Genomic DNA, 24,748 nt, shown 5'->3' with positions numbered 1-24,748 from the left:
GGTAACTGGAATTCTGATATGATTGTTCAAATATGTGGGAATGAGCTTTATTCTGTCTATTGCTACTCCTTCTGTGGACGATACTGATGAGCTTTATTGAAAATTAACGGGGAATGGCCGGTATTCTAGCAAAAGTGCTTACGCTTTTATCTTCTCCAACATTTGGAATTCGAGAGCTACAATCAAGGACAAGTCTCGATTTTTCTATCCAATCGAAAGACTTCTGCAAAAAGGAATTATGGTCTTTACCCATTAATAACAAGTGGAAAATTTTCTTATGGAAGATCTTTTCTAATTCCTTACCTTGTGGGGAAGAAGCTTTGAAGCGAGATCTCCCCTGGAATTCTCTGTGCCTAACTTGCAATACTGACCCGCCGTCTACTGAATCTTTGGGCCATATTTTTCGAGATTGCTCTTTTGCAGCACGAATCTGGTTTGCTTCTCCGTTAGGTATTCGAAGTTGTTCTGGAGATACAATTCCTATTCAGCAATGGATCATTAATTGGCTTCGTTTTTTCAAGAAAAATGATAATTGTGCATCAACAATCTCAGCATTTGTCAGTAGTTTATGGCATTTGTGGTGTTTAAGGAATCAAATACATTTTCATGACTCTCCTGCTACTTTGGATGGCACACTACGTTTAATCAATGCTGATGCCATTAATAATACATGGGCTAATAATCAGTTGCGGGGTCACTCTTCTGCTCCATATTTGGTTGATCCTGACGAGTGTTAAGGACCGTCAACTATTATCAATCACTATCCATATTTGTTGCTGGGATCAAAGCTATGTATGTCCCTTGCTATCCGTATCAAGTGTGATGCAACTTGGACATCCAACTATAAAGCTACAGGGGGTTGGTATTTTCAAGATCACTCGGGTTCTATCCTTCACTTCGGTTGCTCTTCCTTTTGGGCGAAGTCCCATCTTCAAGCTGAAGCAATGGCCCTTAAAGCTGCTATTATGGATGCCACTTCAATGGGTTTTTGACATTTGGACGTAGCTTCTGACTATTTGATTTTGGTCCTACAGGTGAATGGGTTTGCTTGTAATACTCGTCCTTTCAGGGACTCGTTGACCAACCTTGACCGACCTTTGGGGTAGATGATAACCTTTAGGAATGCGTGTGAGAGGTGCCTTGTGTCTTGTTTAACCTTAGGAGTGTGTGGTATTCGATAGAGTAGAGGCTACTCGATCGAGTAGCTTGAGTACTCGATCGAGTCGGGGCCACTCGATCGAGTAAGTGGGTTACTCGATCGAGTAGCGTCTTTTCAGCGAGGGTTTATAATCGTATTTTGATAAATCGCGAATCATTTCCGCCTCTTTCCTTCAGACCTAGATGCCGCCTTTCTCCTTTCCCTTCACCATAACTTCTTCCATGGGAGCTTTTGAGGATGTTAGTGCCTTGGGGATGCGTTGCTTGAGTCGGGTAGCGGTCTTAACGCCGATCTAGGATGCGTAGGTATGTCATCGTCATCATCTTTGTCTTTGTTGTTCCTTGTAGGGTTGTATTGGTAGTAATAGGCTTGTATACTGTTTGTATAGGGATTGCTTGCTTGGTTTATGTCGTATGGTTGATCGAGGAATCGCTGCTTTTGGTTAAAGGTAGGTTCGCCTACTCAGTTTCTGTTGGTGGTCTAGTGTGTCGGTTGTTGTATTATTGGTGTGACCGTGTGGCTGAGTATACGTGGTAATCGGTTGGCGTATGCTGTTTTGTTGATTGTTGTTGTATTGCAGCTGTTTGTGATTGATTGTCTTTGGTTCTCGAGGTGCGTCCTCGGCTGAGTGGAGTCACTTGCGGGAGTGGCTTCACGCCCTAATTTCGCCCACCGTGGAACCCGCCACGGGAGGGGATGTGCACATTAATGGGACAGGGTTATCGCTCGGTATGATGAGCGGGGCTTAGGTGGGAACGGCTGCTATCCCCAGTGGGGCGGGCTGGTCCGTGGAGCGATCGGTGTGATGATTGGTTGGAGTGGTTGTGACTGGTGTGTGTGTGTTTGGTTGTGTTTGTGATATGTTGATAGTTGATTGTTGTGTCTTACCTCAGTTACTGACCTTGTGTGGTGTGTCTTGTTTGTTTTGTTGTGTCTGCCGTGATCCCTTATGGTGAGCAGTCAGTCTTAGCAGGTGTTGTCTTGGATGGTACCTGGAGTTTAGGCAGGGATGAGTCTTCACGAGTGACGTTAAGAAGTAGTTATATAGCTTGGACGAGTTGTATCTTTTGTATTAGTAGTTTGGTTGTATCACTTGTAAAATAACTTAAATGTTCTTTTATCGACTTTTGATGATTACTTACCTCGGGCAACCGAGATGGTAATGTCCTTATATGCTAGGGAAGGTCTTGTTAAGGCTCCTTGGTATATGGGGGTGTCACATTGTTGATCCTGGTCAAGAAGCAAAAGCGACCATTCGTTGTATTTCTACCCCTGTATTGTCCTATCACTGATTTTCTCTTAGTCATTGTCCTAGAAACTTAAATAGGATTGCCCATGCTATAGCTAAGACTGTAACATAGTTGGTAATCTTTTCACTCTGACAAAAAACAAAAAAAAAAAAAAAAAAAAAAAAATTAATTGATTGCACGCGCAACATCAGTTTCAAAGATCTGAACAAGTATCTTAGAATTAACAACAAATTCAGGATTCTGCATCTTCTGCTTCATCTTTTTGCTAATCACCTCGGTCCATGTCTCATCAAGTTGTTGATTCAGCACCGTATCAACATCGTCCTCTAATTCTTCAGGAACCTCATCTAAATCCAGTTCTAGATCATATGGAATAAGACATCTCGCAGCCTGCTTCATATTCCATTGAATCTCACGTTGATCACTCACATCTAGTAGATCTTCCTCAAGCAAGTGATATCTACCATTCGACTTATTCACAGAATTACGAGCTTTATTGAGTTATTTTGTGTTTTTTAGATCTAGCCATTGCAAAAACTATGAAAAACAATGAAAATTAGAAATTTCTCTGTCATTTATTTTCGTTAACCTAGGAGTGTGTTTGGATTGAGAAATTGGAAAGAGATGGAAGAAAATTGGAAGGATGATAAATCAATTATTTGGTTAACAAAATGAAGGTTGAAGAATTTGAAGAAGAGACCTCCATTTTCTTCCAACTAGACAAATTATTTCTCATCATCATATGCAAGATTTAGAGGAAAAAATAGCTTCTCCATTTTCCTTCCTTTAATAGCACCAATAAGTCTTGTCGTTTGATAGTGAGCCAGCATCATCCCACCACCGTCATGTCAAAAGCTGCCATTCGCCAATACGCCCTCAAGTCCACTATTCTTCTGTACTTCCAGCGGCGGATCTACTCACGGCATTCCGGGGTGCGCGGGCACCGGTAACAGATTTTTTTTTTTTTGCGTATTTTATCTAATTTTCAGGCTAAAAAAATAATTTTATAACTTTTTTATGTGTGTATAGATTTTAAATATTAATTAGGACCCCAGAAAGAAATTTTTCTGGATTCGCTATTGTGTACTTCTCCTAATAATAATCCCCCTACTACTAAAAGAATAAAAATTCTCTTAGTTTTCCTCCAAAAAGCATCTAGCTAAATAAGGTAATAAATAAAATTTTCTTTCATTACATTATTATCTTTTCAATGAATATATTCTTATAAATAAACTCTAATTTTTTAAATAAATTCATAATTATGATTTTTTCATTAAAATAAAATAAAATTGATATTAAATTATAAAGTATAAGTTGCTAAATTTTTCAGTAATGCAATAATTACTACTGTAGAGAATAACTTGACACATGCTTACTATTATCTTCGTGGCAACAAAAATTCACTAAAAAAAATTCACAACTTAAATAATTTTTTTTATTAATTTTCCATTTCAATTTTTTGTTTCATATCAAAATACAATGCAGTGAACTGGTAAATATTAATGAGGTGCAAATTTTAAAAATATAAATCTTCCTATATACTAAGAGAATATAACTTCTCTAAAGTTTTCCTTCCAAAGTGCTCAAACTTATATATGGAAACAAATTAGATTTTCATTTATTAAACTAATTTTCCATTTAAAATAATCTATACATAAAAACTGTACCTCCTATTATTAACTTCGTGACGAAAAAAAATTTTTTTTAAAAAACTTTGATGTAGTTAAAATATTTTCATAAAAAACACAATTCATGAAATTATTCAATTCTTTTGATTAATTTTAATATTAGTTATTTTTTATAAAAATTCGTGAGATATAAATCTAAAATCTATAACTAATACACTAAAAATTAAAAGTCCTCTATTTAATGCGCGGGATCTACACTAGTTACAGTATTACGGAATTTCGTTGGCGGGAAATCAAGTATAAGCAACAACCAGAAACAAGAGCACGCCCGTAATTGTTTTGTAAAAAACAATCAGCTCAAGGTATGCAATTTCCAATTTAATTATTAACCTGTCCTTCAATGGAGAAGAGAGACAAACTCCATTTAATTCCTATTATAATTACTACCCATTAACAATTTTGACTTGATGCTTTTTTGCTGTGCCCACCACCTGTTTGTGCAAATTCACCACTGTTGATCTTACAGGTTTCACGTTTATGGCTCTTTTAAATCTCCGTCCAATACAAAATGTCAACATTTGTTCATTCACTACGACTCATTTTTTTTTTTGGCAGCCATAAAAAAAAAGTTCCTTATGCAAAGCAAGTCACAAATTGATGCCGTTTAATGTTCGTTTGTTTTCGTCACAAATTGGAAGTAAGTCGGAACTAATTATCTTCTTATCAAGCTGTTTATATCTGTTATACAAGTCAATGTGATGTTGTTTGTTATGGGGAATGGGAGCTTCAGCAAAAAAATCCGAGTTCCTTGATATGTTTGTAGGTCTTTGTTAGAGGCCATTGCTAGTTGAAGCGAAGATGAGGAAAAGGGCAAATACTCGGACTGAAAGCCCAAAAATACGAAACAGAAGATTGCGGAAAAAGGTACTATCATTCCTATTTGGTAAATGTTTTTATATTCACATTTCGCCTTTAACACATAAGTAACACCCATTTGGAACAAATAGTTAATGCAAACTTACTAAGATGACATGTTTGCTAACCTCAGTATGATGGTACTCCAACCAAGCCAAGACTTAGTATTCTGCTCAGATAAACAATTGTATGCAATGTTGGTTGATGATGAGAATAAGAAATGTTTGTTTTACGGAAGCACTCTGCAGAAATATCTCCGCACTGATACCAATATGAATACAGTGGTAAGCACTCACAATAATCCTCAATAAATTGTAACCAAAAAAAAAAAATCCTCAATAAATACTATATTTATTATTGTCAAAAAAAAAAAATACTATATTTGCTGGCAAAATTAGAAATAGCAAATGGGTCATTTGAGCTGCAACTGTTATGCTGGTGAGGTGCGAGTCGGATTGGGTTTGCTAGGTCTTAACATTGGACAGCTATCTAGGAGTAACATGACTTGTAATTCTTTCAGGAGGTTGCAAAAGCAGTTGGAGAAGAGGTGGTTAAAGCAGCAATGAAGCTCAACATCAGTGAAATATCATCTTGCGATCGCAATGGCTCTCCTCATGGTGAAAGGATGAGAGCTTTTGAAATTGCCATGTATGAACATGGTTTCTTGCCCTTGCAGTCTAAGTTGTACGGACAGTCCTCCTAATCGGTGTTCCCGTGTCGGACACCCGTGTCGGACACCCGTGTCGGACACGACACTCGTCGGACACACGTCAAAACGTGTCAGACACCTGTAAAGCCGTGTCTAACTTTTATCTTTTATTTGGGCACGTGTCCGACGCGTGTCCATGGTATTTTGAGCCGTGTCCATGGTATTTGGACACACCTTCAAACGGAAAGTTGAATTTAAGGTAAATGACGTGAATTGTTATAGGTTGAATTTGGTGGAAAAATGTTCTTTAGACAAGTAATGAAATGTCCAAATATATTGATTATAAGTTGGTTTTTGGTTTTAGAAATGAGAATAAGTTATATTTAACGTCAAATTTTTACATTCATTTATTTAAATTTAATATAAAATACTTTTTCAAAAGTAAAATCACACATATATAGCTGCAAAATATATATTTTATTAAATTTAAATAACGTGTCCCGTTTCCTAAATTTCTTGAGATGCCGTGTCACGTGTCCGTTTCGTGTCCGTTTTGGTGCTACCTAGCTTGCAGTAGCTATGTTTCACTATCTTGTACAGCGCGAGCTCATGTCCGTTTCAGCATAAGGAGAGGCTAACGCTCATTTCTATAATTTGGCATAAATTCTACTCCATAGGATTGCTTGTATAAATGGGATGAAGGGAGTAACTCAAACTTCCCACGTGATAGATAATCCAGGATTCATCGTGGTATAAGATTTGAATAAATAAAGTAAAAATACAATTTTGTTGTTATAATTTATCTTTCTTACACTTGAGCAAATTATGTCAGTGTTTTAGCAAATGCCATGATACTCTTTGCATCATGGCGTTCTATACAACACCCACAATTAATTTTACACTAATAATTACTGCCTTCGTTCTAATCATTGATTTACTTTTGATTAAAATAACCCTCCCATAAAATATAGAAGTTAAACAAATGAATGGGACGGAGGGAGTAATAAAGACGGGTTTGGTCACTTTGGACCGGGTCATTTGACCAGATCGACACATAATGACAGATAGGTTTGTGATAGACTTATCCCTTGTTATGAAGATAATGTAGCAGCATAGAGAAGATAAGAAAACGAAAAGAGAAAACTAAATAGTTCCTTAAATTGAATATATTGCTACATCCTCATCTAATTCTATACAAAGCAAAAATCCATCCCCCTCTCATCCTTCATATTGACCCAAACTGTCATACAGCTAAACCCGTCAAACTGGTAGCCTCGCCCTCAAAAAATGGAGGGGAAAAACAAATATGGTGCGCCTCTATATGCAACCCTAATCACGTATACTAACTACAACCTAATTCCTAAACCGATCAGCCCATCATGTCATATGCATCTACTGGATCAATACTTACCTCATACCGTCTCCACAACAGAAAGCTCGTTTGGTTTCTTCAAGTTTTTGCCATAAACAAAGCATGTCTCTTGGACTTTGATAGTGAGCTACAACATAATTATCCCGGCATCCTTCATTGTAAACCCTTTGTTCATTTTCATACCTCACATCAAATCCATCCTTTTTCATGTCTGCTATCCATATTCCCATCGCTACATCTTCCAACTTAAACATCTGCCATATTTAAGGTATCCAAATATCAGTATTGATCTCAAGATGTGAAACCAAACCAACCATGAGCCTGATGTATTCCTTGTTTAATTACAGGGGTTAATAAGCTGATCTCACATGTAACATTATTTCATATAAGGTTTTGTGTTTCAACTTTTAGTTCAATTGAAAAGGGATGACTGCTATCGTTCTCAATTACCTTCAAGTCACCATTATAATGTCTTTTGGCAATAGCATTTGCAATGTCATGGGAAACAACGTATCCTGGACCATGTGCCCAAGGGGGATATGTTTCTTCAAGCCATTCCTACAAATATAGTACATTTCAGAAAAGCAGAAAAAAAAATATATGAGCCATAATGTAAATAGAAGCTATCAGGAATCACTTTATTACCTCAGTACTAATAAACCATTTGCTGTCAGGACTTCGATGAGGTCGCGAGTCTGAATTGATGAGGCCATAAAGCACTCCATGGCTTACATTTATCCTATTCAAAGAAGCTATCACCTCATCAACACGAACAAAAGCATCATCATCCGTCTTCATAACATAGTTTGCTGAAACAATGCGTGTCTGTAGAATTGAGTTGGGAAGTATATAAATTAGTGTCAATTTTATAAAAGGACGCACATAAATACTCCCTTCCTTTAGGTTAAAAGAGGTCCATCCTTCAAAAGGCAAATAAGTTATTCACCGAACTAAAGGAGTACGGAGTTTAATTATCAGGAAAATGTGGCCAAAAATCTCAGACTTTAAAGACATGGGGCACATTGAGGTGGCCAGTAGCGATGAGGCACAAGGTCAGCGCCTCAAAGGTAAGAGCCCCACTATTTTCGCAAACATTTGTATTTTAAACATAAATTTTGTTCAACATACCCTTATAGATTTTGATGAACGATAATATGTACGTACATGATTAAAAGTGAAGGATAATGAGGCAAAAGAAGGGGCATAATAATAAAAAGAATTGAGGGAAAGTTTTTTGGAAAATGCATATGGTGCCTCGAAGCTACGCCTTTTCTACACAACATGAATTAGGTAGATGTGTGTTTTTAAACTAAGACCAATATAAAATTAAAATATATGTTTGAAGATATGTGTAACTGTGTAAGGTACCTTACATTGCACTTTTGCAGTACAAAGAGTCAAACATCATTGCCTACCTATCGTTAAGCGGCTTGCACTGAAAGTTGCTGGATGAGTCAGCAACTTATGTAAAAACTTGAAAAGGAAAAAAAAAGTTTGGTACTGTATTCAGAAGCTTTTTTTTCTAACTTTACACTATAGAATTAAGCAAAGCTGTCACACTATAGAATTAAGTAAAGCTGATGAATGATTAAGCTGCCATGGAGCTGCTCTGCTCCAAAGTCGATTTTTTCCCTTGTAGATCTATTTCTTTACAATTCATAAACGCTTTAACGCGAAGCTGGAAAAATTAATACAGCATACGAGGACCAATTTTTTGTTAATATATTTCACCCCAACCCCATTTTGTTAATTTGTTTTCTTCTAAACCACATTGGCTCATCCTAAAATAAAAAATACAAAGAAGAAAAATCATCTACATGCCAGAGTTCCCAGAACTACTCTTCCTCGGACTCTCAAAGCTATCGTTAAGATGTTCACCTGATATTACTTCCTTTTTCCTCAGAAAAAGAAAAAAAGAAAAAGATGTGTTGAAAGTAAAGAGATTTACCCCAAAAATGCAAATGGCCACAGTCTTCCAAGTAATTAAGCTGTAATAATCAACAAATGGCATCAGCTGCACGTCTCCATAAGTCCGAGCCTCATTCCACAGTTCTTCATTTACTCTCTGGTTTTTATGCTGTGAAGAGACCAACAGAGTATATAATAACCAACCAAACATAACGTTGTTCACGAATTAGAAACTTACTGCAGAAAAAGCAATTCATAATAGAATATGAAAATTAATTGAAACACATTGAATTTTTCATTTCGGGTTCAAGTTGGGTTTGGGTCGAGTCAGTTTTGGAAGGTCTAAACTTGTACAAAACAGCGAGAATAGCAAAATTGTCGACAAAGGGAGAGATGGAGGGAGGGAGAAGGAGCATGGTCGACCTTCACAGTGTCAAGAACAAACATTGACATCAACCTGACAGAAATTTTACAAGGAATCAGTATCATTTAGATGAGAAACTAAATAACTAACATACGCACCAGACCAACAAAAAAGCGTATGACAACTGAGCCAGAGCACACTTGTGGATACTGCATCCATGTTCTTCGAACAGCCATTCTACGCTTGAAGTTGTTTGCGGTAGAGAAAATCCCAATGAAGAGGTCTAATGGTTTTCCATCTTGAACTGGAACGGCTTTAAGAACTTCCAAATCACGAACATGTTCTAGATCCTCAGATGTGGGAAGACCACTGGCAAGGACTGAAATTAAATGCAAATCTCCAGATATTCTTACTTCACCAATCAGCCAAGGCTCTAATGTCTGAGAAATCATACAAAAAGGCAGATGACCATTATTAGTTGGCCATTCACATTAGCTTTAAAAGGGGAGCTCACAGAAGATCATAAACAAGTACCTCGCGATAAGCAAATGAAGTAATGTGCTTCCCATCAACTGTCATTTGTATTCCTTCTGACCCCACCCTAAGTGTTGCAACAAACGGATAGCGCTGTTTAAAAGGGAAGTACCGTTTTGTCTGGAATCCATCATGACCCAAATCAGACAGGTTTGAGCCATTTCCATGTGTAAACACTTTTGATGTTAGATTTACATCCTTTCCCACAATTTCATTACACTGATCCAGCTCATCCACTGCCAAAATTAAAGTAGAGACGTGTATATAAAATCCAAAATACATAGATAGCAACCTAACCCGGTACAAATGTAGAAGTAGATATCTTCAGAAGGTTAACCTCAAGATACGAATAATTCAACCTATTTGCCAAAAGCATGAATACGAGAAAGTATTCCTTTCAGAGCTATTTGCTTACAATAGGGAGTGTTCAAACATTCACAAGACTAGATGTGGGGGGCAAACGAGTCATTTCTATCACGTAAAGGTTGATATAGTATGGATCGGTTCATTTGAAAAAAAATTGCACTTCGAGGATCATGTCACTTTAGGTTGAAATTTATTAAGCCCAAGAGTGTGATATTATCATGTCATTTAGGATAGCGGGTGGATCTGTATTGGTCATTTTAAGGTTAATGGTTATGAATTGGGTCAATCAGGTCTGCGTTGGGTCATTTAGGATTGTGTCTACTAAGGTTTTTGAAATATTGTAAACTTCAGTATAAATTCAAAATAGTTGTTGAGTCATTTCAACTCAGGTCTATCCGGGTCGGGTCGGATTGACTGGTCAATATGGATCCATCAAAGTTAGGGTCGGGTACGAGTGGATTATATCATTTAGCTTGTGGAGTTGTAGATCGTATTCAGGTTGTTCAGTTTGGGCCTCGGGTAAAGTTATTCGCGCCGGGTTAGTTATGTCATGTCTAAACAAGGCCCAAAATCAATAGGAGTTGCCTCTGGATTACTGTTATTAATCTACTCAAACTTCTGATTCATAAATACAGCAAGATTACCGCAATACGTCGAAGGTTTCCACGTATGGTGGACTAACAGGGTCAGATGTAAGGTCAAAATTGGTGATTAGTCATTCCACAATCAATGTTGACATGAAAGAGTATTTTGAATCGATGGGTAATTTGAAATTAGGCTGCTTAAATCAACAAGTATCCCAATCATTACAAAAAGAAAAGACGACGTGTGCAGAGGTGCAATACCTTTCTTCTTGTCGTCAGGCTCTGGAGATGGGCAGCGCTCCTCTTCCCCCCAATCATGTGCAGCGGTCCAAGTATTTTGAACAATAACTGGGTCCTCTGTCAACTGATCTCCATGAAGCCTCACATTGTAGTGTAATATAATGGGTGGTTCTGGCTCTCCAGGAATCTGTTCTCCAGTTAAGTCAATCCGGAAGTTACCTAGAAGGCCATTTGGACTGCCAATAATTGTAATGGAAGAACCTTGAGTCAAACCACATGGGACAAGTAACCTAAACTGGCTATCATTCAGTTCCAAGGCATTCATCCGATTAAGGTAGTGAGGACACTGCTTCTCTTTCGTATTACCCGATCTATTATCATTATGTAGTTTTTCCTCGTCAATAACAGTCATTAGGCCATTCCAGGCATATGAAGCTTCCTTAGAGGCCTCTACTGCATTTGGCAAAGCTTGAGAGTGATTGACCATATGCTTCATCTGGTTCCAAGTCAGCAGTGAATTTCGCTCCTCTTTTGTCAGGTTCCTTTGAACATAAAGACTGGAAACTAAGGTATCCATGGGAATAACTTGAGTATTGTTTTGAAGCGGTTCGACATCAGCTACAGCAGTGTACCGAATCCATTCTAGAGGATTAGTTTTGACCCATTCAAACTGATTAGTTGTATTAAACATGATGGAGCCAGACAAACTTTGACCAAAGGGGTTTTGTGTGGTGGCGTATCGTAGAACTAAAACCATAAAAATGGATGCAACAATAACACCACCATAACATTTCTTCATTCCCTTCATCACTGATCCCAACAAGTATGGCCAAACTGTCTCTATAGCAGAGTGAAGCTTACATGCGAAGAACATGGACCCTCGAGCTCTCCCGGAAGAGAAAGATCAAGAGATATCATACAGGTAAAGTGCACAAAAAAATGTTTATAGGGCAGCAAGAAACAGGTCATACGCCACACAAATGAGAAATCATCCAATGATATGACAGCAAAATTCTTCACAAGAAAAGGATTCAATATCCAATAGCAGTGTATCACAGTAGTTGTTCGATGATATATCAATGACAATGTCGCTTCACCCCATATCCTGAAAGCCAAATTAATACAACATAAGGCTGGTTAATCATTAATGAGCTACCATTAAGAAACCACCGGCCAACAGACTGACAGATCACATATACATCAGTTTTATTAGTTTTGTCATAGCATGAATCAATCATCCACTTATATTAATATTGCAACAATGCAAATATAGTTCCATCATTATGAGTAGAAGTTTCCTCTTTTTTTACACCTTGTTTGAATGGAGGGACTCGGAGGGGAAGGAAAGGGATAAATACAATTAGGATTTGAAAGGCAATCATCCTCCCTCTTAACAATTTATCCAAACAAGGCCATAAATATCCTACTATTGAACAAACTTGAAACTCTACAGAGCATACGGAGATTCAGCGAAAGTATGAGCAGCAAACAAATTGACAAACATTCGCAACCCTGGACTGGAGAACGTCACAATTGAACTCAACATAAATAAGCTGGTGAACACAATAAACCAGAACAATAATATAAATGAAATAGATAATAGAAGAATAAGAATTTTCGAGATCCAGACCAGAGGCAAGGCCTGATCAATTCAGGCCTGATCAATTTCATAGGTATCTAATCCTAAAATTCAGATAATGTTGAAAGACACGGTAAAAAAAAAAAAAAAAAAAAAGTGATTAAGATGCAGTCCTACATTTCACTACTTTTGCACAACCCATTAAATAGAGAAATACACCATTCGTCTCAATTATTTGTATACCTTAGATAAAAATAAAAATAAAAAGTAACAAATGATTGGGATAAACGGAGTATTAAATGATCATGTGAAGCAATGAAGTAAAGAGCTACCTCACTATCACACAACCAAATCAGTCTAACATACCAAATAAATCTCATTAAAGAAAACCCTATAGAGATAAATTGGTAACAAGTTGAATGCACAGTGAGACTGACAATTAATGAAGATAATTTCAGTAATCTGATTTACATTGTAGAAGCAAAATTAGCGGAAATTGAATGTGATTGAACTCAGTGCATCACACATGTTGCTACACCAAAACAAACTCCAGTTATTAAAACATCTTTGGAAACCATCAAAGATTGATATTATATGCTAAAAACAAGCATAGAGTATCAGGACAGATCTAAGTAACACAGCATTCAACCTCAAATTCTTTAAATAAAAAAAAAATACGGTGTACTTCAAATTGAAGGTAACTGACACAAATAAAGCACCAAATATTAACTGAAAATTACAAATAAAAAAATAAATAAAGTAGAAGTGGTTACCCTAATGATGGAAACGCATGAACAAGAGAAATAGTTTATGGTTTGGAGGAGGAGGAGGAGGAGAGATAAAAGAGAGAAAAACAGTGTTGTTGTTGTTGCCTGTTGGTGGGATGTTATTATATTATAATGGTGTTTCTTTCAACATTGGACTTCAAGTCTACGCTTAAAACCGGAGAACAAGCGTCGACAGAAAAATATAGAGCAAGAATTTTCAAGCTTTAAAGCATGTCCTCTTAGCACTCCCTCTTATGTAAGAGAAGGTCCTCTCTATTGTGAGGTATGCATAAAGGATCCTTTTTAAAGGAGGATATTCTCCATTTTCTCTAGTTTTAGAGGAAGGGGAACATTGGCCCTTGTGCCAACTATCCAATTATATTTGTCCATATTTAGTATTTGCTTTTTATTTTTTTCTTTTAATATAAGTTGAAATGCAATTAAAATGTTAAGAGGATAAAAAAGAGGATCCTCTCTATTGTAGGATAAAATGTTAGAAAAGGTGGAGCAATATTACCGTAAATAATATTACAAAAATATACAAAAATATAAATGGCGTAAATAAAAGAACAATAATATAAAATAGAGTAGAGAAGAAAGATGTAGCCTGGGTCGAATCGCTAGGCGCTTTCCTAAGAGAGATAACGGCTCCACGGCACTGGTTACCAAATAGTGCGTTCCTCTCCCAAGATACGACAACCCGTTGGACTCCTTCGGTAGCAGCAAGAGGAGCCCCCGAACCGACGATCGCCCGATGCTCAATAATAATATTATATGATAAAATTAACTTTTATGAATATTATAATAATGATAATAATAAAATGTTCTTAATCTTTGCATTCGTCGACTCGCATGATTGCATGTAGCTTCAAATAGCACTATTCGCAGAAGAACAAAGATCCTCATATATATTGAATAATTGACAAGATGGTCAAAACTAATTAAGGTGAATAAAGACCAAGATCACACCATTTGTAAAGGTAATTATAAACCCAATATAAATGCAATATTCAAAACGGACAAATGTAATAATAGTGATACTAATCACTCATTAGATCACCCACATAAATGTGATTGACCACCATCATATAAAAACCATTAACTACGGAAATAAATGGAGGATAAATCATATTTATATATTTACTCAAATATTAAAACCCATTAATAAATTCTTAAATCACAATATTTTCTAACAATCCCCCACATGATTTAAGAATCGAAAAACATTTTAAAATAATAAAATAAAAATAAATAAGATTTAATAATCTAAAAATAAAATAATTTTTTTTTTATATAAAAGTAATAATATTGAGCATACAATACCGCGTAATAGGTGTAGGTACCTTCCGGGTTTGAACCAACACTTAGTGTAAGTGAGCTTGCACTCGAAAGAACCATAGTAGTATAAATACTTTGAACTAGGTCCCTTAGATCAAGCTTGGGCTCACCACACACACGGTATCAGCAATCGATCAGGTTCTATCAGTGGAGCGCGTTAATGGTCATGCGCAGGTATCTTGTATCATGAGTGTATCTAGGGAGTTGCCCACGTCCCATAGTAGCGACCACACTACGAACACTCACTAGGTGAATCCTCCAAGGGTAGGTGTGACATCCACCCCGCAAAAATTATGCCTTCGGATTCATTAAGAGTCAATGCTCAACCTCAAACCGTTACAACCAATAACAATGAGAGCACCTCATAAAACACAAATATCACACTTCGCCATAGGAATGAGACGCGGATCAAAATAAAATATCCGCCAAACAAATGGTGCTCTCCTTAATTAGCCCACCCACGCCGTTATTATTACCCGTTGAACTTCTTTCATGGGATCTCCAATCTTTGAAGACGGGTTTCCACTGCGATGGCTACCACATGGGCAATAAGTCTCATTCCCCTCGACGATTCAAATCTCATAATTCAAGTACGTACTTGCTGGCCAGCTTTCTCATAAATGGATCCGTGATATCACTTTCTGAATATTCAAATAAAATCACCATCATGATGGAAAAACACGTGTCTCAAAGACCACGTCTCAAATATCAAATTTCTCACTTTCTCATCACGCTTTTCCTTTTTAGCTTTTAGCTAAAACTCCATCAACAAATAATAACGGAATATGAGGTATATATGTGCTCGGACAATATAAGCATTTCAAATGCATAGGCTCGGACAATATTGGCTTATGAAAAACGTCGTAATAACTCTTTGACAATTTCACTTCCATGCTCGTAATATCCAAAATAATAATAATAGTCTGCATCATATCTCCATAATACTGCACCTCCACAATATAAAATAAATAGCCATATGGAGCCTTTGATCGCATCAAGATTAAAATCCAACTCGCTTCAATAAACCTTCGAAGTAAAGAAGGAAAAATACAGTTAGCGAGATATATAATAAACATTCGATAAATAATTTATGTCCCAAATTCTATGCATGCCTTCACCATATTTAAACTAGTACATACATATGATAAAATCTCATGAATATATGTCACTACTGTAATAGTAGTCAAAAAATCGCAAACCGAACCAAAACTCCAAATGTTCTCAATACATCACATATCAAATCTAAATAAACATAGTGATAAGATCAATATAAATATTGAAACAACTGTTAATCTTTATAACATTTACAAAATACAATAACACTTATCAACACTCATTAAACTACGAAATTCCGATGCACCATATTTATGAGTATCTCATTATAAATGCTCATTTCCATGCATTAATCCATAATACATAAAACAATGACATTTGTTATCGTTACATTGTCATGGTATATTATCACACATATAAAAGCATAGACATAGATAAACCAATTGACTAAGATATGTCTGTCACCTACTCATTCAATCAAAATAATAGGAGTAACCATTAAAAAACACTTATTCACGAAATTCTTTATAGCGAAAAATTCACATCTAACAATACTCTCAACGTATAATAGAGACATATGAATATGGTTACCAACTTTAAAAAAATATCATCTATCCCGGAAAACGTAAATCATCCATAATATAATTCTCATCATCCAAAAAAAAAAAAAAAAAAATAATTGTTACAAACATGAATATTCGAACAAGAAATCGATCCCATAACCACTAGAGTCAAATATTATACAAACTTAAAAATGAAAACAACCCCCACATTTATCAAGTCCATAGACAAATTATAAAATTGGTAATATAATATTCGGTATATAATTATCCAAACTAAAAACAATTGAATTATCACCAAGGTATTAAACAGATTAGAAGTATGTATAACACCTTGATTAAGAGTGCATTTCTATGTGAACAAAAACAAAGAGAAGAGTCTCATTTCAATCCTTTGTAGCAAATAAAATTAAACCCGGCACTTTAAATACTAGTCAATATTTCCATTGTTTCAAGCTTCAGACAACCAAACATAAAACTACGACATATTTGTGTTTGACAAAAACAAAAGAAAAGATCAAATAACCATTACTACGTATCAAAAAGAAAAGAACAAAATACCAACCCATAAGAAACATGTACGGAGATATACGGATGAACTCTATAACAAGCATCCCACAAACTTAAAAGAATTTTTTCAAGCAGTAAAGGATCAAGCAATATTTTTTAAATCATATTAAGCTAGTGGCCTAATGAAAACATCAATATTTTTAGCAAACATATTGGCAACGAATAACATGCTATTCTATGTTATGACATTTAATCTACTATAAACTTTATAATATCATTTACGGTAACGCGGTTTATCTCTCTTAGATTGTTAGAAAAGGTGGAGCAATATTACCGTAAATAATATTACAAAAATATAAATGGCGTAAATTAAAGAACAATAATATAAAATAGAGTAGAGAAGAAAGATGTAGCCTGGGTCGAATCGCGCTAGGCGCTTTCCTAAGAGAGATAACGCCTCCACTGCACTGGTTGCCAAATAGTGCGTTCCTCTCCCAAGATACGACAACCCGTTGGACTCCTTCGGTAGCAGCAAGAGGAGCCCCCGAACCGACGATCGCCCGATGCTCAATAATAATATTATATGATAAAATTAACTTTTATGAATATTATAATAATAAAATGTTCTTAATCTTTGCATTCGTCGACTCGCATGATTGCATGTAGCTTCAAAAAGCACTATTCGCAGAAGAACAAAGATCCTCATATATATTGAATAATTGACAAGATGGTCAAAACTAATTAAGGTGAATAAAGACCAAGATCACACCATTTGTAAAGGTAATTATAAACCCAATATAAATGCAATATTCAAAACGGACAAATGTAATAATAGTGATACTAATCACTCATTAGATCACCCACATAAATGTGATTGACCACCATCATATAAAAACCATTAACTACGGAAATAAATGGAGGATAAATCATATTTATATATTTACTCAAATATTAAAACCCATTAATAAATTCTTAAATCACAATATTTTCTAACACTTCAAAGGAGGATATTCTCCATTTTCTCTAGTTTTAGAGGAAGTGGAACATTGGCCCTTGTGCCAACTATCCAATTATATTTGTCCATATTTAGTAATTGCTTTTTATTTTTTTCTTTTAATATAAGTTGAAATGCAATTAAAATGTTAAGAGGATAAAAAAGAGGATCCTCTCTATTGTAGGGCAAATTAAATAAGAAGAGGATGAAAATAGTGAGGATGGAAGTGGATGATAGAGAAAGTGAGGTAGAATTCATCCTCCCACCATGTTTATGCTTAAAGACTCCATCTTTATTGTTTATCTTGCCTTTAGAAACATGATGAGTGAGTAGTTGCCCTTCTAGGGTCTAGAGGGAGTCTAAACCGGATTATTGGGCATGATAGGTTGATAGTTTTGAGTCTTTGGTGTAGAATTTGTCTTTCTTAAGCATTGCATGCAAGGTGTTTGACGATTTGTGTGAGTGAGAACTTGTACCTTTTGTCTTGATAACTTAATTCCTCCATTAAATGAAAGTTTGTTGGTGGTCTTGTTGCATGTTTTAGAATGGGTAGTTGCTCAATGAGAGTTGGTAATCGTCTATAGGATTTTCAAGAGATTGAATCTCGTCCTAGGACGAACCTACACCTTAGACTAGTTTAATCGACTTGTTTGCCCATAGTTCGCTTAGATGACCCCGAAAACCCTAGTCTTTAATCAATCGAATACATACTTCGCTTAATTACTTGCATTAGTTACTATTAGTTTAAACAAAACTCACCTCCTTACAATTTTTGACTAGACTTGATTCTTACCTAGACTAAGTAGAAACCCCTGCCGTCTTCGTGTTCGACATCCGACTAAATACTACATTTAATTGGGTTTTTATAAATTGTTTTGATAAGGGTAGTGACGACAAATACCTACTATCAAATGGCGCCGTTGCTGGGGATGGCGTTAGGTTATGCTTAGTTTTTGCTTAGAGTCTTTGCTTTAGTCCTATCTCAATTGTTAGTTTGTTTTAATAGTTGTGTGTTCTTTGTAGAGTGTGTGATTTCTTGCCTTCCCCTAGTGTGTAAAAACACTAGGAGACTAACGATTTGTCAAGTGCATGCCTAGAAGGAACCACCAAGCTCTTCTCTTCAACTCCGACCCCGAAAGGCTTTTTAGAACCTTGAGGACAAGGACCCTTGAGAGAGTTAGGAATAGTTCCCCTCAAGCAAACTTTGACCAACTAAGTTCACACATCCCACAAAACATTGATACCACAACCACACTTCAACCGAACCTCACAATTGAGCCTCTACTAGAAAACCCTTTTCATAACTTCCCTAATTATAATAGCTCACCTCAAACACCACCACATCAAACACCAAATCCACCACCACAAATGGCTCTTAGAGATCATAACCGGCCTAACCATAATGATTCATGTAACCCTATCAATTTTGGCACCTTGGCCCCAAACAACTTTGAAATGCATCCCGCCCAAGTCGGGTTGATTGAGAAAGATTTGTTCGAGGGGCATATTGAAGAGGATGCCCATGCTCATCTCCGGAAGTTTAAGAGGAAAGTTTCAATGATGAAGAAGAATGGGGTGTCCGAAGACACCTTGAGAATGATGTTGTTTCCGTTTTCATTGACGGGCAAGGCGGACCGATGGTTGAACATTCACCCACCGGATACTTTCACTACTTGGGATGCCTTGGCTAAAGCATTCATGGCCAAATATTACCCTTCCTCAAAGACCGCAATGCTCCGTAATGAGATTCATACATTTCAACAAGAGGATGGGGAGTCTTTGGGTGAAGCTTGGGACCTTTATCAAGACTTGATAGCAAGTTGCCCCCATCATGGAATACCGGAATGGTACATCACTCAAACATTCTTCCAAACTTTGCTACCAAGGACTAAGGAGATGGTAAATGCCTCCGCGGGAGGAGGATTTGATCACTTGAGTGATGAAGAAGGCACGGCATTGATCAAGAAAATGGTAGATTCGGAAACAAACTATGGTTCTAGAGGAAACATGCTAAGAAGGAATGGGAAGTTTCCTAAGGAAAACTCCTCCAACTCCGAGACAAATGCCAAGCTCGACTTACTCACAAAACAATTTGAGAAGTTTCAAAGAAATCAAGTGCACCAAGCCGCAACCTCACATGGGGAACCCATGGAGGAAGTGGCTCAAGTCTCAAGTTGTGAACTTTGTGGAGGAAGTGGTCACACATATGACTTGTGTGCCAACAATTACAATGGTGTCTACGATGAAAATGTGCAAGAGGTTAACGCTTTTCAAAGCTTTAACAACAATTAGAGACCCACAAGACCACCTTTCAACAACCCAAACGTCTACAATCCAAATACCAATTTCTACCACCCCGGTTTAAGGAACCATCCCAACTTTAGTTACAAAAGTACCAATGTTCAAAACCCACAACACCTTCAACCACAAGCCCCAAACAATCCACCCGGTTTTGCTCAACAAAGGGGAATATTCCCCAACCCAAGACCTAATCCCGGGAATCAAAACCAATGGCCAAACAACAATCAAAACCAAAATTATGGGAATCAAGCACAAGGATACCAAGATTTTGGTGGAAATCAAGGCAACCAAGGGTTTTACCAAGGGAATCAAGTGAACCAAGCAAACCAAGGATTTTGGCAAGGATATGTTCATGGGTTTCAAGAACAAGGTCAAGGATCAAACTTCAACAACAATGGTCCTAGAGCTAACTTCCAAGGAGGGCAAAACAACAACCAAGGTTCCAATGCTCGGTATGACTATGGGTTCCCTTTACCCATAGCCAACCAACCTTATCAAGAACCCCAAGGTGAGCTCTCTCAAGTTGAGCTTTTGAAGATGATAAAGAACATGCAACTTCAGCATAGTCAAGAGATGGCAAATTTTGCTAAGGCAACTCAACAAGAACAAGCAAACTTGAGGGCAACCTTCCTTAAGGACATGAGGGAAATGGAATCTAGGATGGCTTCTCATGCTATGGCTAACCCTTAACGGCCGCCCGGTGGTTTGTTGGCCCAAGGACAAAGCTCCAAGGATGCCTCAAATAGCCACCATGCTCATGCGGTAGTGCTAAGGAGTGGTGTAGAGCTTGAGGACCCCTACAAGGACCTTGTGGTAGAAATGGATGAAAATCCCAAGAGGAATTAGTTGGAAGTGAATGGTGAAGAGGAAAGCTCACCCATTGAACCATTGGGTAAAGCTAGTGAAGACAAGAAAGGGAAGAAAGTTTGTGAAGACTTGTCTAGAAGGGTAATACAAGAAGACAAGGATGTTGATGGATATGTGGAAGACCTCCCTTATGAGGAGGAAGCTATTTAAGAAGTGCCTTTGCGACACTCTAAAAAGGTAACAAAGAATTCGGCTCCTCCAAAGGTACCTTCCAATTCTCAACTTGTTCCAAAAATTCCTTACTCTTCAAGAGCCATAAAGAGTAGGGAAAACCTCAAGTATGCCAAGTTTTGTGATATGCTTGAGAAACTTGAGGTTACCCTACCCTTTACGGAGGTGATTATGAACATGCCAACCTACTCAAAAATTTTAAAAGACATTTTGACAAAGAAAAGAGTCTTGGGTGACCAAGAGATAGTGGCTGTGGAAGAAGCATGTAGTGCTCATATCCTTAACAAAATGCCCACTAAACTTGGTGACCCGGGGAGCTTTTCAATCCCATGTGTAGTTGGTGGCGTGCCCATATCTAGAGCTCTTTGTGATTTGGGAGCAAGTGTAAGTGTTATTCCTTTGAAGGTTGCCAAGAAAATCGGAATTCAAAACCTTGCTCCCACTTCAATGACTCTCCAATTGGCGGATAGGTCCGTCAAGCACCCTATGGGGGTGCTTGAGGACGTACCCGTCAAGGTTGGAAAGCTTTTGATTCCCACCGATTTTGTTGTCCTCGATATTCCGGAGGATAGCCACACTCCCATCATCCTTGGTAGGCCATTCTTGGCTACCGGAGAAGTTCTCATTGATGTGAAGAATGGGCGGCTAACCTTCCAAATTGAGGGCAACAACATCGAATTTAACCTACCGAATTTGATGAAAGGACCAAAGATGGAAAGGTTGAGCACTATTGAGTTGGTAGATGAGGTGGTACATGAAGTAGCCAGTGAAGAAGCGGAGATGGAAGAGGTTTTTCAAATCTCCTTGCATGATGAGGCAATGAAGGAGGACCATGAAGTTGATGAGGAACTATTGAAGAAAGTGGCGGAGGGCTTTCTCCCTCCAAAGGTACAACTCAAACCCTTGCCTCCCTCACTCAAGTATGCTTTCCTTGATGAGGGGGAGGCCTACCCGGTGATCGTTAATGCTAACCTAAGTGAATCCCAAGAAAAGAAGCTTTTGGAAATCTTGAAAACTCATAGAGGGGCACTTGGGTATAGCATTGATGACATCAAGGGCCTAAGTCCGAGTTTGTGCATGCATAGAATAGTTTTGGAAGAGGGGAGTTAACCCAAGGTTGACGGTCTTAGGCGGATTAACCCAAAGATGGCCGAGGTGGTGAAAAATGAAGTGTTGAAACTTCTAGAGGCCGGTATTATATACCAAATTACCGATAGTAAATGGGTTAGTCCGGTCCACGTGGTACCAAAGAAGGGGGGGGGGGGGTACAAATGGTTGAACAAGAGGATGACACCACCCTACCTACTAGACCCGTGACCGGGTGGCGCATATGTATTGACTACCGCAAGCTCAATGCCGCCACCCTAAAAGACCACTTCCCGATTCCCTTCATTGACCAAATGCTAGAAAGGCTCGCGGGCCATGCATACTATTGCTTCTTAGACGGTTATTCCGGGTTCTTCTAAATTCCCATCCACCCGGATGACCAAGAGAAGACGACCTTCACTTGTCCAATAGGAGTCTATGCCTACCGTAGGATGCCATTCGGGCTTTACAATGCGCCCGACACCTTTCAAAGGTCCATGATGGCAATCTTTTCTGATTTCCTAGAAAAAAGTATGGAAGTTTTCATGGACGACTTTAGTGTCCATGGAGACTCGTTTGAACATGGTCTTGAGAACTTGACTAGTGTGTTGAAGCGATGTGAGGAGCACAACCTCGTCCTTAATTGGGAAAAATGCCATTTCATGGTAGAGGAAGGGGTTGTACTCGGTCACATCGTCTCAAGTAGGGGTATTGAGGCCGATGGGGCTAAAGTTGCCGTCATAGAGAACTTGTCACCCCTTTCCAATGTAAAGGGAGTGAGAAGTTTTCTAGGCCACGCCGGGTTCTATAGGCGTTTTATCAAGGATTTTTTGAAAATAGCAAATACATTGACCTCACTACTCCTTAAAGATGCCCCCTTTGTGTTTGATGAGTCTTGTCTTGAAGCTTTTCATAGGTTGAAGAGAGCATTGGTCACGGCACCAATAATCCAGGCTCCGGATTGGAACCTTCCCTTTGAGATCATGTGTGACGCTTCGGACTTCGCGGTTGGGGCGGTACTTGGTCAAATGGTGGATAGGAAGCACCATGTGATATATTATACAATCAAGACCCTTGATCAAACACAATGCGGGTATTCTACAACCGAGAAAGAAATGCTAGCAATTGTTCATGCCGTAGAAAAGTTTCGGCAATATCTTGTTGGGTCTAAGGTGGTGGTTTAATCCGATCACACCGCCTTGAGACAATTGATGGTGAGGAAGGATGCTAAGCCCCGACTTTTGAGATGGGTGTTACTCCTTCAAGAATTTGATCTAGAGATTAAGGACAAGCCGGGATCCGAAAACCTTGTGGCGGATCATCTTTCGAGGTTAACTAAGGAGTCCCGAGGGGACCAAGACGATGGGGTCCCTATTGATGAATGGTTACCCGACGATTCTATCCTTGCTATTACCCATTCCACCCCTTGGTATGCGAATATAGCCAATTTCTTGAGTTCTAGCTTTATCCCCGAAGAATTTGATAATCAAGCTAGAAAGAAGTTGAGATATGAAGCTAAGAGATATGTATGGGAGGACCCTTACCTCTATAGAAGGTGTGATGATGGGATTTACCGGAGATGTGTTTCTCAAGAAGAAGGGCGTGAAAATCTCCAAGCTTGTCATGCTACCACTTATGGGGGGCACTTGTCCACATCTAGGACCCAAGCTCGGGTTCTTCATTGTGGCTTCTATTGGCCCTCCTTATTCAAAGATGCATATGCCTTGGTTCACTCTTGTGATTCTTGTCAAAGAAGAGGTAACATTGGAAGGAGAGATGAGATGCCGTTGAACAACATCTTAGAAGTTGAGCTTTTCGATGTATGGGGTGTGGATTTCTTGGGACCATTCCCATCTTCATTTGGCAACCAATATATATTAGTTGTGGTGGATTATGTGTCCAAGTGGATTGAAGCAATAGCCGCCTCTACCAATGACTCAAAGGTTGTTTCCAAGCTTTTCAAAGACTATATTTTCCCCCGTTTTGGAGTACCCCGGGCCGTTATAAGTGATGTTGGTTCACATTTCATCAACCGAACCATTTATGCACTCCTCAAGAAGTACGGTGTCCGGCATAAGGTAGCTCTTGCTTACCACCCCCAAACCAATGGGCAAGTGGAAGTATCCAATAGACAAATCAAGGCTATATTGGAACGGGTTGTGAACAAGTCTAGAAAGGATTGGAGTGCTAAGCTCAACGATGTGTTGTGGGCCCTAAGAACCGCATACAAGACCCCAATCGGCACCACTCCTTACCGGTTGGTTATGGTAAGTCTTGTCACCTACCTCTCGAGTTGGAGCACAAAGCAAGATGGGCCCTCAAGGAGCTCAACTATGACTTAGATGTTGCGGGAAACAAGAGGTTTCTTCAACTCAATGAACTTGATGAGTTGAGGATGGATGCTTATGAGAGTGCAAGACTTTACAAGGAAAGGACCAAGAAATGGCATGACTCGAAAATCACAAGAAAGGAGATTGTTGTGGGTGACAAGGTACTACTCTTCAACTCCCGTTTTCAACTATTTCCCGGGAAGTTGAGGTCTCGGTGGTCGGG

The 24,748-nt window shown here is 38.1% G+C and overlaps 1 protein-coding gene, 1 non-coding gene and 1 pseudogene across 2 annotated transcripts; 1 reads left to right on the top strand and 2 right to left on the bottom strand.

Annotated features, from left to right (window-relative positions):
• The first annotated feature begins 4,288 nt into the window (after positions 1-4,288).
• Positions 4,289-5,964, top strand: LOC141621611 (large ribosomal subunit protein uL18c-like; annotated as a pseudogene).
• Positions 5,965-6,739: 775 nt separating this feature from the next.
• Positions 6,740-13,663, bottom strand: LOC141623650 (beta-1,3-galactosyltransferase GALT1-like). Its single transcript, XM_074439769.1, has 8 exons — positions 13,322-13,663; positions 10,991-12,074; positions 9,780-10,015; positions 9,404-9,685; positions 8,922-9,050; positions 7,619-7,798; positions 7,424-7,531; positions 6,740-7,227 (listed from the first exon to the last, which is right to left on the bottom strand). The coding sequence occupies exons 2-8, from the start codon at positions 11,841-11,843 to the stop codon at positions 7,009-7,011; spliced, it is 2,007 nt and encodes a 668-aa protein (XP_074295870.1). The 5' UTR covers positions 11,844-12,074; positions 13,322-13,663; the 3' UTR covers positions 6,740-7,008.
• Positions 13,664-19,501: 5,838 nt separating this feature from the next.
• On the bottom strand, positions 19,502-19,608 carry LOC141624965 (small nucleolar RNA R71). The gene has a single exon (XR_012534768.1). It is a non-coding gene; the product is annotated as a small nucleolar RNA R71 (small nucleolar RNA).
• Between the last annotated feature and the right edge of the window lie 5,140 nt (positions 19,609-24,748).

Source organism: Silene latifolia, chromosome X (genome assembly GCF_048544455.1).
Source record: "Silene latifolia isolate original U9 population chromosome X, ASM4854445v1, whole genome shotgun sequence".
Classification (NCBI taxonomy): Eukaryota; Viridiplantae; Streptophyta; class Magnoliopsida; order Caryophyllales; family Caryophyllaceae; genus Silene; species Silene latifolia.
Note: the sequence above shows the minus strand (reverse complement) of the source record. Positions and strands in the feature narration are given on the sequence as shown.

Excerpts from the sequence above, each read along its gene's own strand:
- LOC141623650 (XM_074439769.1), bottom strand. The coding sequence starts at position 11,843 with ATGTTCTTCGCATGTAAGCTTCACTCTGCTATAGAGACAGTTTGGCCA. Across the intron at positions 7,532-7,618 it reads AATGGTTTATTAGTACTGAG|GAATGGCTTGAAGAAACATA; the intron begins GTAATAAAGTGA and ends CTATATTTGTAG. Across the intron at positions 7,228-7,423 it reads ATTATAATGGTGACTTGAAG|ATGTTTAAGTTGGAAGATGT; the intron begins GTAATTGAGAAC and ends TAAATATGGCAG.